The sequence below is a fragment of the Leptinotarsa decemlineata genome, unplaced genomic scaffold, assembly GCF_025532065.1.
Source record: "Leptinotarsa decemlineata unplaced genomic scaffold, Ldec_3_MD MMD2_tig00000035_RagTag_RagTag, whole genome shotgun sequence".
Taxonomy (NCBI): domain Eukaryota; kingdom Metazoa; phylum Arthropoda; class Insecta; order Coleoptera; family Chrysomelidae; genus Leptinotarsa; species Leptinotarsa decemlineata.
In genome coordinates, this window is record NW_027412540.1 from 1,625,560 (window position 1) to 1,644,630 (window position 19,071).

At 36.4% G+C, this 19,071-nt stretch overlaps 1 protein-coding gene across 1 annotated transcript in view; it reads right to left on the reverse strand.

The window, feature by feature from the left end:
• Positions 1-14,468, reverse strand: part of SMC1 (Structural maintenance of chromosomes 1) — a 55,557-nt gene extending 41,089 nt beyond the window's left edge. Inside the window, exons 1-2 of the mRNA XM_023167046.2 lie at positions 14,242-14,468; positions 14,064-14,184 (exon numbers count right to left, since the gene is read on the reverse strand). Coding sequence (XP_023022814.1) covers positions 14,064-14,184; positions 14,242-14,353 — 233 coding nt within the window. The 5' untranslated portion in view covers positions 14,354-14,468. The remainder of the gene's footprint in view (positions 1-14,063; positions 14,185-14,241) is intronic.
• Between the last annotated feature and the right edge of the window lie 4,603 nt (positions 14,469-19,071).

The following is a 19,071-nucleotide window of genomic DNA, read 5'->3' on the forward strand; positions in this document are numbered from 1 at the left end:
AGAGAGCCAATAAATCAGCAGGCAACTCAGAGACAGCAGGTGTCCACACCTCATCATCTGAGCCTACCCTCGATCTCGGGAGAGGGTGGAGGTTTCCTTAAGGACCCCTCATCTTCTTCCTCGTAGGACGAGGAGTTCTAAGTTTGCGGCAACACTTGTTATCTTCAAGTGTTTGCAGGCAAACTTACAACATGCCAAGGCCGCTTCATACGTCCTTGGAAAAAACTTCAAGGATGAATTAATCGACCTTGCCTTCCTGCAGGAACCATGGACAGGAAATACAGGCCGAGTAACCGGACTGAGCAATCAAAATCCAATCAAATCAAAATATACTTTATTGTCAGAAGATTTTGTATCCCATCGACAAAGCTTTGTAGGTATAAATATAAGCATAACTAATGGTGTATAGATAAAAACTGGCAATTAATAAAGGTTTGAATAAAACAGGTACAAATACAATAAAAATAAATATAAAATGGAATACACTTTTAAAATGATTCATTAAAATACTCTTGCAAGCTATAATAGGGTCTATCAGCTAGCAAATTTCTAACTGCTTTCTTGAATTGTACGTTGGTCAGATTTGGAGACCTTATATCTACTGGTAAGTGATTGAATAATTTTCCAGCATTATAAAAAATGGAATCCTTGATTAATGTTGTGTTAGGTATAGGAAGTCTTATATTAAATATGCTATTACGAGTAGCATAAGGAGAAAAGACAAAGTCAAACTCCGTTTTATGTTTGTGCACCAAACATACAGTTTCAAGAATGAACAGTGCAACGACGGTAAAAATCTTATTGGCCGCAAAATAATTTCTGCATGACTCCCTAGGTTTGACTTTACAGATATATCTAACTGCCCTTTTCTGTAATATCAACACAGATGAGCATGTTCCCCAAAATGGTATTCCATTTCTTATTTGGGATTCAATTAAAGCGTAGTAAACTGTTTTTGCTGTGTGAAAACCCAGCTCGTTAAAAACCACCCTCACTGCATAACATCCGGAGGAGATTTTACTCTTGAGTTGCCTGACGTGTTCATCAAATTTGAGCCTATTATCAATAGACACCAAGAAATTTTGTATTCAATTTGTTTTCCAAGATATCATTGTCTATTGACAGTTCATTTAGCAGACATTTAAATGTTATTATATTTGTTTTGGAGATATTCAAGGATAATAAATTAGCATCATACCAATTTTTTACCATTTCTAAATCAGATATCTTTTTATGTAGCTTTTCTGTGTTTTTTTCCTTCCACAATATCATCCGCGAATAGAGTAAAGCTGCCAGATATATATATATATATATATATATATATATATATATATATATATATATATATATATATATATATATATATATATATATATATATATATATTCCTAGTGAGGTAATAGCGTGCCCTGGGGTGAAACCCAGAGCATGTCTGGTCATCAGGAAAGGTATTAACCATTTTTTGCTTAGAGGCTTCTGCACCCAAGACGTGGTAGCCATCCAAATTTCCCTATCGGGCAAGAAGGGTAAGACGAATTTTATCGCCTGCTCCGCCTACTTTCCGGGAGATTCGGATACTGTACCTCCTCTTGCTGTTAGACGACTTATCGACTATAGCAAAAGGAACAAACTACAAATAGTAATGGGATGTGACGCCTATTCACACCATACAGCGTGGGGCAGCACAAATATAAACCGTAGGGGTGAGTTACTCTTTGATTATATACTAGGGGAGGGCCGTCTGTAATTAATGAGGGCTCGGATTTAACTTTTGTCACTAGTAATAGGCAAGAGGTATTAGATTTAACCATCAGCTCACATTCATTGAGCAACAAGATACACCATTGGTCTGTATCTACTGAACCTTCTTGTTCAGACCATAGATATATTCTTTTCAATATTGAAACAGGTCTGAGACCAATAGTGGAATATCGTGACTCAAAATCTACTGACTGGAGGGGGTATAAAAACTCCCCCCAATCGTACTTTGAGGACGGATTCAGTACTATTCACAGTTGTAATGATATGGATACTGTAGCGACGCAATTTCGCGAAGCAGTGATCTCATCCTACCATGAGAACTGTCCACTGAGGGTCAAAAGAGATAACCGCAACTCTTTTTGGTGGAACAAAAGCCTTGAAAATAAACTATTCAATCGAGCTAAAGAGTCAGATAACTGGGAGCTTTAAAAAACCACTCTAACGACATACAACAAGAAAATTAGAAAGGCAAAACGGGAGTCTTGGAGGAAGTTCTGTGAGAGTATCTCTGATTTACCTCGCAACGCAAGAACTAACAAGATTCTCTCTAGAGAGCCGGCTGCTGAAATGGGTCGCTTAAACGACCCGATGGAACATTTACGACCTCTAGTAAAGAAACGTCAGAGCTTTTGATAGAAAACCACTTTCCTGGAAATCTGACTCTTGATAACTACAGACCGCCCATCTTCGTGGGCGCTAAACGCCCAAAAAAGAACGACTGGGATGTCGCAAAAAAGGTTATCACAGCACCGGCAGTTGAATGGGCTATCAAGTCTTTTCAGCCCTTCAAATCTCCCGGAGAGGATGGTATATTTCTAGCTCTTCTTCAAAACAGACTGGAAATAATTTTACCTATTCTCACAAAATTGTATAGAGCTAGTTTGGCGTGGAACTATATACCATCCAGTTGGTTGGCAGCAAGGGTGGTATATATACCTAAAGTGGGCCGGAGAGACCCACACTCCAAATCGGTACGACCAATCAGCCTTACATCCTTCCTGCTGGAAGGACTTTAGAGGATACTAGAAGAACATATCAGGAGGGTTGCATTATATGCATCCCCACTGAATAACCACCAGCATGCTTATCAAACCAGCAAATCGACAGATTCAGCATTTAACAACCTAGTTGAGAAAATCTCCCAATCCCTTGACAACAAGGAGATTGTGATTGCTGTATTTCTTGATATTGAAAGAGCATTTGACAATGCACTACCTAAATCTATAGGATTGTCTCTGGCTTGAAAGGGTATAGAATCGACCAAAACTGGCTGGATCTATGACATGCTAGTAAACAGAACTGCAACTAGGACTCTTCAAGGCGAGGCTATCAGGTTCAGGGTCACCAGGGGCTGCCGTCAAGGTGGGATACTATCTCCCCTTCTGTTGTCGCTCCTATTGGATAGTCTGCTTGATGCCCTCGACAGAAGAAAAGTTGATATGCAAGCTTATGCAGATGACCTTGTCATCCTGGCAAGGTCCACGTCGGGAAGGGTAGCTTGTGATATCCTCCAAAGCGCGTTGGACGTTGTTCACAGTTAGTGGCTGAGGGAGCAGATGTCTGTCAACCCCAGCAAAACTGTGTTAATCCCCTTCACCAAGAGAAGGAAATTAGACGATCTAACGCCACTCTCCCTCAGTGGTGTGGTCATTCCATTTGGAACGGAGGTGAAATATCTTGGCAATGTCCTTGATAAAAGACTCACCTGAAACGCTCACTTGGAAAAAGTTTTACACAAAGCCAGACTGTCTCTATGAACATGTCGAAGGATTTGTGGTAAAACTTGGGGTTTAGGTCCCAAACAAATCCATTGGATTTATGTGATGATTGTCAGACCAATGACCACTTATGGTGCAATTGCTTGGTGGCCGAAGGCTTTACAGAAAACGGCCAAAGCGAAGCTCTCTGGCTTACAGATACAGGCTTGTCTGGCTATCAGTGGTGTCATCAGTACCACACCGTCAGCGGCCATGGAGATCATTCTAGATCTACCTCCTCTCCACATTTTTCTGGAAAGAGAGGCTAGATGGACTGTATACAGACTTGGGCACATTGCCAATTGCACAAATCAATTCAATGCAGAGTGCAACAGAATGTTGGTTGACATTGGAAGTCACAGCATTCTGGAAATGACCTCTGACTTTATGCCTCCAACTGTCAACTACGAACTGCCTTATAAAATACTATTCCCGAGTAGAGAGGACTGGATCCTGCGGGAGAAGGAAATATTAAGAGCAGATAGTTGTTGGTTCACAGATGGATCATAGACACTTTCCGGTTTTGGTGCAGGCGTTTTCATTCGCAGACCCAGGCTATTGAATTGTGTGCGGAGAGATTGGATAAATCCAACCTCACTCACAAGTCAATAAAAATATTCTCGGACAGTCAAGCGGCGTTGGAAGCTCTTGGCTCCTACCGAGCAACGTCTAAATTGGTAGCAAACTGCCAAAAAAGACTCTCCTCGATAGGAAGACTAAACATATTGTCTCTGGTCTGGATTCCTGGCCATACTGGCCTGGAAGGCAATGAAGCTGCTGACTCTCTTGCAAAGGAGGGTGCTGCAAGCGGCTTCATTGGACCTGAACCTGTCATTGGCATCGCTTTGGGCCTTGCCAAACAAACACTGAACACCTAGATGGCAAGAAGATGTATGGACTTCTGGCCGAATTTCCAGAATTGGCTCACTCCAAGGCGTTTATTCACCCTTCAAAGCTTGATACCAAACAGTTGTTGGACTACAGCAGGGATGAACTACAATGTCTAACAGGCCTTCTTACAGGTCACTGTCATTTGAATCATCACATGCAGAAACTAGGACTGTCGGAAGACAGTGTGTGTCGCCTCTGTCTGGAAAATGATGAAACTGCAGAGCATATACTTTGTGCCTGCCCCGCTGGGGACCGAATCAGGTTCTTTGAGTTCGGCAGATTCGTACTCTCACCATCTGACCTGAAAGACCACTCACCATACAAAATAATCGGCTTCGTTAAGAAGTTGGGTTTATTTGGTCGAGTGTGAATAGGTGTGAGCCACAATAAATCCTACTTATGTATTCATAATTCATTATTTCAAGCATGTTGTGGATATTAGTTCACTTGATACATGCTATCTCATAGAAATAATTTCTCTCTGAAATAAAGATTATTATTATTATTATTATTATCGACTATAACTCTCACTAATATTGTTGGGAGACATTCCCAGTCAACTGCCCTCATATATGCGATTCACAAATAAATAATTTGAGTAAAAAATATTGCAATCGTTTAGGTTGGCATAGTAAAGGCCAAAACATTTCTCTATCTAGACAAGATGTTAGTGATATGAACTCATTTGCTACTAAAGTGCCCCTCTTTCAATTCGACAGCCATTACCATGAAAAACTCATCCTACGTGGACGATATTATGACAAACTGTTATTCTATTCAATAAGGTCAGGTTCTGGAATATTAGTACATTTTCTGCTGGTTTCTCCAGAAGATGCAATAAACTGTAAATATCTTGATTTTGACAATTCCTTTAATGTCAAAGTATTGGGTTTACAAAATTCCTCTCTAGACTCATTCTCTTTTAGTATTCTCTCACAAAACCTGACTTGTTTCAAGCGTAATATGGGCAATTAGTTGGGGTGAAACCCCTCCATATGATATATATATATATCTAAATTCGAACTATGTGCTGCAACTTTACTCTCTGATCTCCTTTCATTCGTTTTGAATATGTTCAAGAAACAAATTTCTGTAAATAATATATTTGCTTGGTGTGATTCATTAACAACTATTTGTTGGATTCCTTCATCTCCGCATAGATGAAAGACATTTGTAAGTAAGCACGTTAGTCGTATCCAAGAAAAATTGGTGTTCTTTCTTGATTCCTTCCAAATTAAGCCCAGAGTGTTGAATTGAAGAAAAAAAGATTCGTTCTCATAATTCAACCCAAAGGCAATTTTCTAGATAATTTATTGAAAAACTGTTCTTGTTTCTTCAAAAATCAATGAATTCCAGGACATATTTATCGGTTTATTAAACAGGTAGAGCGCCTTATCCTCAAAGGAATTGTTACCATCTCACATTTAATGAAACTCATCAAGCTACCCTCTCACTTATTAAACATATTCAGACACAAATATAATATTCAGTTTAGAAATTTCGTTTTTTCTTGGTGGTAAGTAACTAAATGAAGCTTTTCGAAGATTGAATTTAGTTATTGACACTAATGTCTGTTAAGGGTTGTAGGTGGTAGACTTATTCACTCTCAACTCTTCTACGATAAATGTAATCCTGTATTATTGCCTAGCCAACATAGAATTTTTTATTTAATTACAGAAAATACGCACTGACAATATCTTCAACACATATTTCAAATTCTTCATTTTCTTCTGCTACAAAGATATTGGATAGTATCAGCTAAACACGCAATTCGTAAGATCATTTCTAAGTGTCTTTTCTGTTGACAACAGCTCAGAGCCCAATGACCTTACTCAGTAGCCTGGACCCCTGAATTCACTTTTTTGATGAAGATGTTTTTCACTTAGAACTAAATAGATTAACTCGTTGGCAATCAGTACAGCATTTTCATCAAGACTTCTGGTCTTGCTGAAGTAGAGAGTACCTCCACACTTTATGCCAACAAGGAAACTTGACAGAGTCTTCTGTTAGCATAAAAGTAGGTTCAGTGGTGTTGATAAAAAATTATTCACTTCCTTCATCTCATGGACAACTTGGCCGTTTATTCGCCGTTCATCCCGGTACTGATGGTGTGATGCAGATTGTCACATCAAAAACCCCTCATGGGCTACTAAAAAGGTCAGTGGTGAAGTTATAACTTTCACCATTAGACGAGCCGCACTAAATAAAATAACTTAGTATTTAAGGTGGGCGGTATATGTCATCCCCTCCTTTTGTTTTTTGTACATACATAATTATTTATTTATAGGTAGTTAAATGTGTTTGTGTAATGATATGTAATGATAATCCTTTTCCCAAAACTTTTCACCCCATCCTGTATTCACAGTCATATCGCACGGATATGACTGTGAATTCTCTAAATAGAGAAATGTAGAAGTAAAGTGAACACTCCAAGAGTCGATTCATGGACAAGAAAGAAATAGCTCACAGCTAACTCAAAAATAATTAATTTATGTTGTCTCTGGGATCTCCATATCACTGTCTCTTTTATCTCCTTCTCTCCTCAAATTGATTTAATCACAGAACAAAACGATTGATAGCTAATTTTTATTATCAGCAGCCGCATATACAATTAATTATTTTATCAAAAATTGAACACAGTTGGTTAAAATTATATTATGTATACCAGTATAAGTCCGAACATGTATGAATGAAATCTAAATACTAACTGGAAACATCATGAAATTCAATTCTCTACACGACAACCAGAAGAGATTTTCAGTGCAACACTTTGTTTAGGAAAAATCATCATCAACGTTTTTACATGGCCTATGAAAAAGTATACCCTGTATTGAAAAACATTTTTATTACAAATGTTTTCCACCATACATCAACAGTATTTTTCTCTGAAAGATGATAAATCAATTGAAAGGGTTATAGTTTTTGGCTTTCTACTCCTCCTTCTTGATAAAAAAAAAGTGAGAATCTTCCAAAGAGAGAAAGGAAGCAATCAATTAAAAAAAAGTAACTTTATACAAATATGTCTGTTTAAAATCTGTTTTTCCGTTAACCAGCTGTCGCACCCCTACGAACGACAACCCTCAGAAGTCGAAACTTGTGCGAGCTAAGGATTAACGAGGTCTTACCTTTTAACGTGTGATTCTTAACACGGGTTGGACGGTAGCAAGTGAAGATCGATCGTTCAGACTAGGGCTTGAACCAGCGACCAACACGGCAGTCAATTCGAGTGAGTGAACAAAGCACCCACGCCGAACCGCTTGGCTACCGACTGTAGAGATACAGATAATTTTTTTTGTATAATCCAGTATTCATATAAAAGTAAAATATAACCCTTTCAATTAAAACAAGATTTCTTTGGCTAGGATTTAATCAAATAAGTGAATGAATAGCATTACGTACTGTCATCGATGACATGAGTAGATTGGACTCATTAGATACTGAAGAGCTGATAAGGCAAGTGTAAGTGAAATTTTACCTTTTCATTTAGTATATTATGTAGGAATCCTGGAAATCATATCGGATTCAATTACATAATGAATGTTTGGAATACAAACAGTAGAGAAAATGTTTTTGGTATAATTCAGTGTTCATATAAAAGTATTTGTTTCTAAAGTATTTTTCTTTTGTGTAATTCAATGTTTATATGAAAGTAGCTGTGTCAAAAGGGCTTATTCTTCCAGTTTGTGTCTGAAAGTTACTTCTTTACATGATCTACATGCAGACCTTCATAAAGTTACGTTTTTTGAAATTGATTGCTTTCTTCCTTTTTTTTTGAAAGATTCCCAAATATTTTTTTGTATCAAGATGGAGAAGTAGAAAGCCAAAAACTTTCTTTCCCATGAAATATAATTACAACACAAATTTAACTTATCATTTTTTTCTAAATCAGTTCCTGTTGGTGTTGTTGAAGCTTTCTCCCTCGATCCACTATTCAAATTCATACCATAGATTCAACGCTCTGAACAACTAAGTAGACAAGATACTGACTTTCTTTATTCATACCTCACAGGTTCTGACTAAATTGTAACTACTTAACCCAAAAAATTTTTGTTCACTAGGGGAACTGAAATTGTAACAGACAGTAATGAGTAGTACTGAACCATTTACTGAAATAAATATTCAACTACTGACTAATGACTGTAAAAATGGAGATTGCAAGCATGTGGTGGGAAATCAAAACCAGGTTAAAGAAAGAAGTCAAAGCGATCCAGTCTATACCGAGAAAATATTCCTCGAAGAAGAAAATAAACTTCTGAGAGATGTAATCCAGGATAAGGAAACATGACATTTGTCATGGCAAAAATCATTTTGCAAGTGTATGCAGAAGAAAAGAGGTATCGTCAAGCCAAAGCAGAAAACAACAAGTTTGCCAAGTGGAGGTAGGTGAAGACTCTGAAAATGAGAGTGAGGATGAGAGTTTCTTTGTAAGCTCTTTGCAAAAGAGAGTTGATGAAGTGCAGGCAAATAGGGAATCTATGTGGACCAAGCAAGTATCAGCAGAAGGTAAAGCAGTCAACTTCAAACTAGATACCGGAGCTGGGGTGAGTGTGCTTCCTTTAAGCGTATTAAAGAAGATAGGTCCTCGTGCGCAGATGATGGAAGCAAAATTGACATTAATATCATATGGCAGCCCCGATTTCAAACTCAGACCTGAAGGAGAAATCTCCTTGAAATGTAGTGTTAAATATATTTGTGAATATTTATCATTTGTAGATAGTAAAAATCAGATGCCTTTGTTAGGATTGAAAGGATGTTTAGCACTTAACTTAATTAGGAGAATTGACAGTTGCACACTGACTTTTAATAGTGTTAATGATGTAGTTAAGTTGTATTCTCAAGTTTTTTCAGGATTAGGTTGTTTTCCAAATGAACATCGAATCATTTAAAAAAAAGATAGTGTACCACATGTTCAATCAGTAAGACGTATACCTCAAGCACTTCATGACCGAGTTAAGCACAAGTTAGATGATCTTCAGGGTCAAGGTATAATCAGAAAAGTTGAAGAGCCTACTGAATGGCTGAATCCATTAGTTATTGTAGAGAAAAGGAATGGAGATTTGAGGTTGTGTCTTGATCCTAAGATGTTGAACAATAATATACAACGTGAGCATTTTTTGATTCCGACAGCCGACGAAATTGCTAGCAAACTTACAAACAAATCTTTTTTTAGAGTATTAGACATGAAAGATGGCTATTTTCAGATAAAAATTGATGATCAATCATCTAAGTATTGTACCTTTGGTACACCCTTTGGTCGCTACCAATTTTGTCGTCTTCCATTCGGTATAAGCTCAGCACCAGAAGTTTTTCAGAGAAAAATGTTTGAACTCTTTAGATATTGAAGGTGTTCAACTGTATTTTGATGATTTAATTATAGCAGGTGAAACAGAGGCAGAACATGATAGCATTTTAAAAAAAGTCTTCAATAGAGCGTCAAAATACAATGTCAAATTTAATAAATCTAAAATTCAATTTAAATCAAAAGAGGTGAAATTTCTTGGCCAGATTTTTTCCAAAGATGGTGTCAAACCATGCCAGTCATATTTAAATGCCATTAGTGAGATGCCAAGACCTCGAAATAAAAGATTTATTAAGATTGCTTGACATGGCCAAGTTTTAATCAAAATTTTTGCCAAATATGTCCAAAGTTACTACTCCACTACGGAACAAGACAAGACGTTGAATGGGATTGGGTAAGAGATCACGAGGAATCGTTATCACAACTTAAACACTTGTTAACAAAAGCCCCTGTCCTTGCATACTTTGACTCATCAGCGAATATTGCGAAAAAAATGCTTAAAAAATCATTAGAAGAAAGCAAAGATATATTCGAGGCATTATTGCAATATCGGAATACCCCTCTTAAGTACATAGGTTATTCCCCTGCACAATTATTAATGAGTCGAATGTGTAAAACTAAGTTAGCAACTTCAGCTGACTTGTTGAAACCATTTTTATGTAACAAAGTCAATGATAGATTTTGTTTAGGACAAGAGTATAATAAAAAATATTATAATAAGACTGCCAGAGATCTTCAACCCTTGAAACCTGGTCAAAATGTAACTGTATTCAACCATATTAATGAATAATAGGAACCAGGAAAAATTGTACGATTAACTGAAAAACCAAGGTCTTATAAGGTTTTTGATAAACATGGTAATTTAGTAATAAGAAATAGATTTGATCTTAGAGAGTCTGTAAATAAGTACCATCATGTAGTGACTGGGTCTTACATTGTAAAAGTGACTTAAAACATAAGCATATTGATATCCAAAGTGATGTGCCAGCTGATGTAGAGAAAAGTCCTTCAAGAAGGGCTTCTTTGAAAGTGAGTGACCTCTCACACGATGTTCAATCTAATAATGAATCCACAGCTGTACCTATTGTTAGATCTAAGGTTTCTGAGCGTATTATTAAAAAACTCAACTTATTAGATTTATAAGTCAGATTTTTAAAGAAGGGAGATGTATTATATGGTAGTTATTTGGTAACATTTTGTAGAGTAGTTGGCAACACTGCCCCGGCTAGTTGTAGTAATACACATGAATTATTTAATGTAATGACTACTTTTGATTAAAGTATTAAGACATTAATCGTGGCTATTAATGTTACAAATCTCATTATTGAATGACAAATTCACATTTTTATAAATAAGATTGGCACAATATAGCTATAGCTACATATATAGCTAGGGAAACACTTTCTAGATGGGCAACCAAAAAAGAGGAGTCTCAGACAAACCAACCAAGGTCTTTTTTATAAATATAACAGGAAGATTATCATCCTCCCAATCACCACTGAATTGTGATGATGCATTCAACCTAGCTCATTTCAACATACAGGGACTTTCAGGAAAATGTGATGACCTTAACATACTACTAACGACACACAACGTGAAAATCGCTTGTATTGACGAGCACTGGCTCACAGAAGATGAATTGAAGACAACTGTGATTAAAAACTAACTCACCTCATATTTTGCTACGACAAAACATCGGAAAGGAGGAATGTCTGTATTTGCCAACAATGAAGTAAACATTGAACTAATACCTTATAGGAGTAGTGCAGAGAAGAGCTTTGAAACGTGTTTAAGATGAATTTAATCTCCTGAAATCACGGAAATGCATGTTCAACGTTGTGAAAAGGAAAGGGTAAAAAATAAACACAAGACAAGAGCTACATTGCAGTAAATAAACAGTTTAAAAAAATAGTATAAATACCGTGTAAAAAATTGTAAAAAACAAAAAATGATGAAAGACTTTTTAATTCGTTTCAGTTGATACGTTAAGAAGTGTACTTTCACCATGCCATTGAAGATGACTACCGCAGTTGCAGTTGAAACGTATGGAGATTATAACCAAAGAAGATCACGACAAAACCCAAAAACCAACCAAAACATTAAAGCCAGCCGTGAAAGCTTACATTTCTATACTTTTCAATTTGCCTAATATCATGAGAGAGGGCTGGAAAGTTATTAAAGAGGAAAACTGTACTAAGCAGATATATGGTCCAGATTGCTGATAATAAAGAACAGACAATTACTGATCCAATGATAAAAAGTATTTTTATCAATGACTTTTTCATAGATTCTTCACAAAATTTCAACAAACCTAATAATGATGATAAAAAAATCAACAGATTCCACAAAAGCTTTTTCATAACACCAGTGACACAGAAGTAATCTCCATTATAAATAGGACAACAGTCTGCTGGCATAGATAACATAAAAGGAAAAATTCTCAAATCTGACTGTGCTCTTATATCATACTTATTAAATGAATCTTTCACATCTGGAACAGATGTTAAGGATTCAAAATGTATACCTGTATTTAAAAATGAGGGTTCTGCTTGTGACATACATAACTGAAGGGCTATATGCATACAGAGTCAAGTCGTTAAACTATTCGAAGCATCTTATTGTGATAGAATGACCAAGTACTTGGAACTCCCAGCAAATCCGTAAGCACAAATCAACCAGCTGGGCAATTTCTAATTGCCTAGAGTTTATCTTCAGTGCACTGAATGATTAAAATAATGTTCTAGGACTTCAGTCGTGTTTTTGATACAATCATGAAATTGGAAGGGTTAGGAGTGTTTCGCTTCATACTTGACAAACAGAACACAGATTACAGTTAGTGAATAACGGAAAATCAGATTCAATCAGACGACACCTATAGCTCCGCAAATCAAATGCTGAATTTCATTAGTTCGGACTTCCATTGTCTAATATTATATAATATCATTATATTAGACAATGGAAGTCCGAACTAATGAAATTCATCATGAAACAATGCCAATCACCTTCCAACAAATAATATATGCTAATGACACTAATATTCTGATGTTACACAATAACATTGACCAATTGACAAAATTAAGTAACAGGGCATCTAATGAAATAAAAAGATATAGCCTTGAAAATGGACCCATCCTGAAAATAAAATAAAAAACAATTATGTCCGGGTTTTGAAAAAAAAAATCCAGATTATGACCTATACTCAACCTTATCTGGTAAATCCATACAAACTATGGAAACTATCATCAAGTTTCTATAAGTCACTTTGGATAGTGAGCTAACATGAGAAGCATGCATAAACACTGTATGTTCAAAACTAAGTACTTCATGCTTTATAGTAAAAAATCAGCGATATACTGTATCAGCAGACATCCTGAAACTATTAAAATATTTTGGGGGCTAACTTGTCACTTTGAAAGGGCATTTGTATCTCACTAAAGGACAATAAGAATGATGTGTCATGCTCATCCAACTACAACATGTAAACCTTCATTTAAGAGTCTCCAAATATGAAACTAACCGTTCCATGTTTGTATATTCTTGAGCCGATTATGTACATCAAAAGAAACCAAAATGAAATATGAGAAATGAGGACACTCATATGTATAATACTAGGAATAAAGAAAGACTTCGACAACCCTATGCAAGGTTTTCAGTCTGTGAAAATTTACCATAGCATATTGGTATCAAATGTTATAATAAAATGAGAGATATAATAGATGTGAATTTGCATGCCATTCTATTCAAAAATGAACTGATAAATTTCCTTCTTGAAAAAGTATTTTATAATGTTGAATTTTTATAATTTTATATTTCTTGATACCTTAATATTGTGAAACTGACTACATTGTATGTGACCATACACTATCTTAACATTTATTTGTAGATTACCTTCTTTTTTTTGACTAGTCTGATAAGTTTTATACACGTGTGTCCGTATGATGCCTTGTATAATCTTCGATTGATGAATGAATTATCTTATTCCTATTGAATCGATGTTGGCTAGTAAGCATTTGGTGCACAAATGATCGTGGCCCATTTCGGAATACACACAGTAAAAATGGAAACTGATGCTGTGTTGAAAATATACAAAAGATATACAATAGTCGTTATTACAAATTTCTTTTCTTTTCAGATAAAATCTAAAAGTTCAGGTTGCGTACTACATTATTGTGACGTTTTGATTGGGAATGCATAAATGCTATAGTTTTTGCTACTTGTTCTTTGCTAATTGATTGTTGCTACTTGTTAAGTGTGTGCTTAAATTCACCTTAAGTCGGTTACTGGTAACATAATTGAAATGTTGTTCAAGACAAGGTGACAAAATATTACAAATGCAGCAATAAAAGGAAACTTACCTTCTTGAAACAGGTCTACTGATGGCAGCTCCATGAATAAGATCACTCAACCTCTTCACCCGCAAACTTTGGGTCTTTTCACCCATAACGAAACTTATGGCATCCATGAAATTCGACTTTCCTGAAATACTTTCAAAGTAGGGAATACCATTACAAAAAACATTAAAATCATACTTACCTGATCCATTTGGACCAATAACGGCATTGAAGGGTTTCAGAGGACCGATTATTTTACGGCCTCGATAAGATTTGAAGTTTTCCACTTCTATGTGTTTCAGTCTTGCAGACATTGTGGTGAGTTTATCCTTAATTTTTCACTATCATTTGATTACTCAAAAATGAAAAAGCCTTCTACAAAAATATAGAACACCAACGCCAACCGCCAATATCAACAATTGCGGTGAAAATGAGAAACAATTGACAACCTATTTTTGACAGAACAAGAAAATTCGTCTTTGTTCGTCAACAGGAAGAGTCAGTTTCTGATATCCATTACATATGACGTCACCGGAGTGCTGAACATTGTCTTCCATTTGTATTTTCCCATTTTTAGGTAAATGCAAATGCAACACCACCCTTACACTACTACCTTTGATATTATCACGACATTTCGACAGGATCACTTATGCCATATACACTTTATTCTGTATACGAAATTGGATTTTTGTTAAATTTCAGTATATAGAATTTCTTGTATGGATTGTTCTAAAACATATTTATATAAGACAAATATCTAGACCTGTTAGTAGTCGCATTACTTTCCATACGAGCGACCGGAGATGAAATGTTAATTCTTGTGCGAGTTAAGTAACCTTGAAGTCGAAAACCGTTTTTAAAAACAATTTATTTTTCTCAAAATTGCAATATAAAATTTCTAGAGAACTTCTCACATCGAGATCTGCAAAATGAATGAATAAAAAGTTACGATGATAATCGTTTCTGGATCCGGGGTGGGAATCTGCAAGCACTGCATTTCCTTGGATAGTCTGCAAAATCTCTTCATATAACTCCTCCCTCTTCAGGAGAAAACAATACGGATAAAGGGTTGTTTTCTTTAGGGTCCTTCTGTCGGTTGGTATTGCGATGGCCATTTTTCTTTTTCATCCAAAACCAAAGTATGGCGAATCCGGTAAGGAGTAGAACGCATATAGTTACACCGGGTGTAATCCAAATTGCTGGGTGTATTAATTGGTTAAGGTATGGCGTTTGGAGTAGCTTGGCTTCTGTTTGAAGTTCTCGTATGGATTGGAAATTGATTGACTTCAGTATCAATGGCTTATTTTCGTGTTGGTCACCATTAGATTTGGAAACCATATTCCATCTCAGTTTGGGAAGGATAAGTGGGTTTCCCAAAATAGTTTCTTCTTCGTTTTTATAGGTGAAGTTTTTCACAACAACACTGCAGCCTTCTGGAATTTTCAGAAGAGTATTTGTTTCGATTCTGTGTACACTTCTTTTCTCGCAATCCGTTTGGGCTAAAACGGGTTCATTGGATGGCAGGATTAGGAGAAATCGGTCATTGATTTCTTCTATTATAGGGTGATTCAGAATGGCTTCATTCGTCAGGCAATTGGGTTTTTTGTCCTTCATCAGAGCAATAATACAGGTGTCGATTATAGTTTCGTCATGATGTTGGCACAGGAACACACCATCTATTTGAGGGCATGGTTTATCTTCAAACTGGTGATATTCGGTACCGAGTACGAGGAAAGGTTTATAGGGGGTGATGATTGTATTTTGGTATGGTAAACTAATAAGATTATAGGTTCGGAAGTCGTCTTCTAGACAAATTGGTATATGTATTGCAAAAATAATTTTGTATTTCTCAATTCTTACTTGAGTTCCTGCCAGCTGGTAATAAAGGTATGCATTTTGAGTTTTGAGGATCTTTTTTGACCATAGATATTGGCCATGTGTTCGATAGCATTTACTAAATCGTTAATTGGAATTACTGAAGGATGGAGATAACCTAAGTTGGCAAACATGATTGCATTTTCTAAATTGTCAAGAAATGTTAGTAGTGTAACAACGTATGTTCTGGCGCAATGGGAGTGGGGGTAACCTATCAACGTCATCGAAATCGACGCAGGATGGAACGAGTATAGTAGCGATTTTAGCGTGGAACTCCGCCCCTCGGCCCCCTTGGTACTCCACCTAACCTATCGGCCCCCTTGGTACTCCACCTAACCTATCAGCTCCCTCAGCCCCTTCAGTCACGTGATTTTAAATAAAAAAAGCTTATAGTTATGAGATTCGAACCTGGGTCGTCCGCGCCGTAGACTTTGTCCTTAGCCTCTACACCATCGTAAGATATTGAAGTTAACTGCGAATGTTGGGTATTTATAGCGTTAGTTTTGTCAGGACCGAAATTGACTCATTCATTATACTTGACAGCATTATTTTTTATTTCCGTAGATTGTAATCATCATTATCATATTGAAGATAGGAAAATATACTTAGATTTGGGAAATAATTAATATTTCATGTAAAGATGTGTATGTGTGTGTAAGAGCGAGAGGCGCGTGTGACGTAATCGATGCAAAGAGAGATGGAGATGGTATCGAGATTTACCGGTTGCTAGTGCAAGCAGGTGTTGCCAGTTGTACAATAAATCAATATTTATGGAGTAATGTAGCGTTGCCGGTTTGAAAATTAAGTTATAGAATACACAGAGTCATCTATGAGTCACTAGCTGAACTATCTATTGGTTGAAGAAGGACACTGTAGACACTAGACTCATGAGACTGCATCTGTCAAATGTCAATACATGCCAGCATGGCAGGTTCGGCGTTGCCAGTTGTACAATAAATCAATGTTTATGGAGTAATGTAGCGTTGCCGGTTTGAAAATTAAGTTATAGAACACACAGAGTCATCTATGAGTCACTAGCTGAACTATCTATTGGTTGAAGAAGGACACTGTAGACACTAGACTCATAAGACTGCATCTGTCAAATGTCAATACATGCCAGCATGGCAGGTTCGGCGTTGCCAGTTGTACAATAAATCAATGTTTATGGAGTAATGTAGCGTTGCCGGTTTGAAAATTAAGTTATAGAACACACAGATTCATCTATGAGTCACTAGCTGAACTATCTATTGGTTGAAGAAGGACACTGTAAACACTAGACTCATAAGACTGCATCTGTCAAATGTCAATACATGCCAGCATGGCAGGTTCGGCGTTGCCAGTTGTACAATAAATCATTGTTTATGGGGCAATGTAGCGTTGCCGGTTTTGGAATTAATCGTGAACTACTCGACGAAAATTGGAAGCGCGAAAATGATATATTTTATAATAATGAATCAGATTTAAGAAAAAATATGACAATCTGCGATCCGTCATTGTATACGGGGTGTCTCAAAATACATCATTGAAAACAAACATAACGTCGAAGTGTACAGGGTACGTCAAAATATATTTAAGAAAAAACATGTCGGTTCAACAGAAGTCTAGCATTCCAACATGTCGGAAGTCTCGTATCTTTGTTAACCAAGTTAGCATCATCAGGAGAAAGAGGAGATCCAAAAGTGTCGAGAGGTTAAGCTTTGTGGACTCAACGTGAGGGCAATGGGGGAGCGAAGTATTCGACAATGACATTTCAAAATACGTGGTTTTCCGTGCGTTTTCGATCGTTTTTCGTGCGTTCACGATCGTTTTTCGTGCGTTTACGATCGTTTTTCGTGCGTTTTCGATCGTTTTTCGTGCGTTTTCGACCGTTTTCCGTGCGTTCATTCGTTACCGTTTCATCGTTATTGTCGTAACGGTTTTTCGTGTTTCAATATGACAGTCATTTATCATTTAACGCGTTTCGCTAACCAAGTTAGCATCATTAGGAAATGATTATTTTGCGAATTTTCAGACTCTTGAACGGAACCTTGTGGAACACCCAACCTAACTTCTGTTACAGAGTAGTGTCGGTCAGCCAATCAGAATGGAGAAATCAAATATCGCTCGATTGATTGTGCTAGATGAAATTGAACTGGAGAATGAGGGTCGAATAATAATAATAATAGTGATAAAACATTAAAAGCTTGAAAGTGACGTAGTCAGCGTGATAGGTGGTGGCGTGTGTAATAATGAATGGGTTATTACAAAGAATAATAGCGCAACTGTCAGAAGGGCACTGAGTTGTATATTTACTAATAATGATCAGATCGTCGCATACGGCATGTCAAATGAAAGGATAAGAAATGGAGAATTCGTCGACAAAGAAAAAACAAATATGGCGTAATGAATATAATATCCAAGGCCGAATGTGAAATAACATAGGAAGAATTGCAAATTCAACAAACTTGTAATTAAAAAATGTTGGGTTATGAACAACTATAAGTTTATTCCAATTGCAGAAGCTTGATTCAAAACGCAGAATTTATTGACAAAGAAAATGAAAAAAATTATTAGATACTGAAACATATGATATATTTGGATTCCTTAGGGTGAGAAGGATTCGAATCCATCAAAAAACGACCACTTCCGGTTTTCACTTCCGGTCCTCCGATTTCGATGATTTCAACATCAATGGATTCGTTTAGATGTCATGAAACATAATTAATCATTTGTCGAAGCCAAAAGGACCTTATAACCTATTTTCATTATAGTAGCAGCAACAGACCGATGTGGGTACTCATTTCAAATGATGTCATTTGTAGATTATGAAAAGTATAATATCGAGCATCTAATGTGAAATAGCATAGAAAGAATGGCACATTTGAAGAAAATCATTGAACATATTTGAAATTAAAAGTTGTTGGGTTATGAACAACTACGAGTGTAATGTAATTGCAAAAGTTTGATTCAAAACACATAATTTGTTGACAAAAAAAATGAAATAATCATCGTATACTGAAACATATGGTATTTTTGGATTCCTTAGGGTGAGAAGGTTTCGAATCCGTCAAAAACAGGTCACTTCCGGTTTTTACTTCCGGTCGTCCGATTCCGATAATTTTGACATCAATGGATTCGTTTAGATGTCAAAAAACATAGTTAATCATTTTACGAAGCC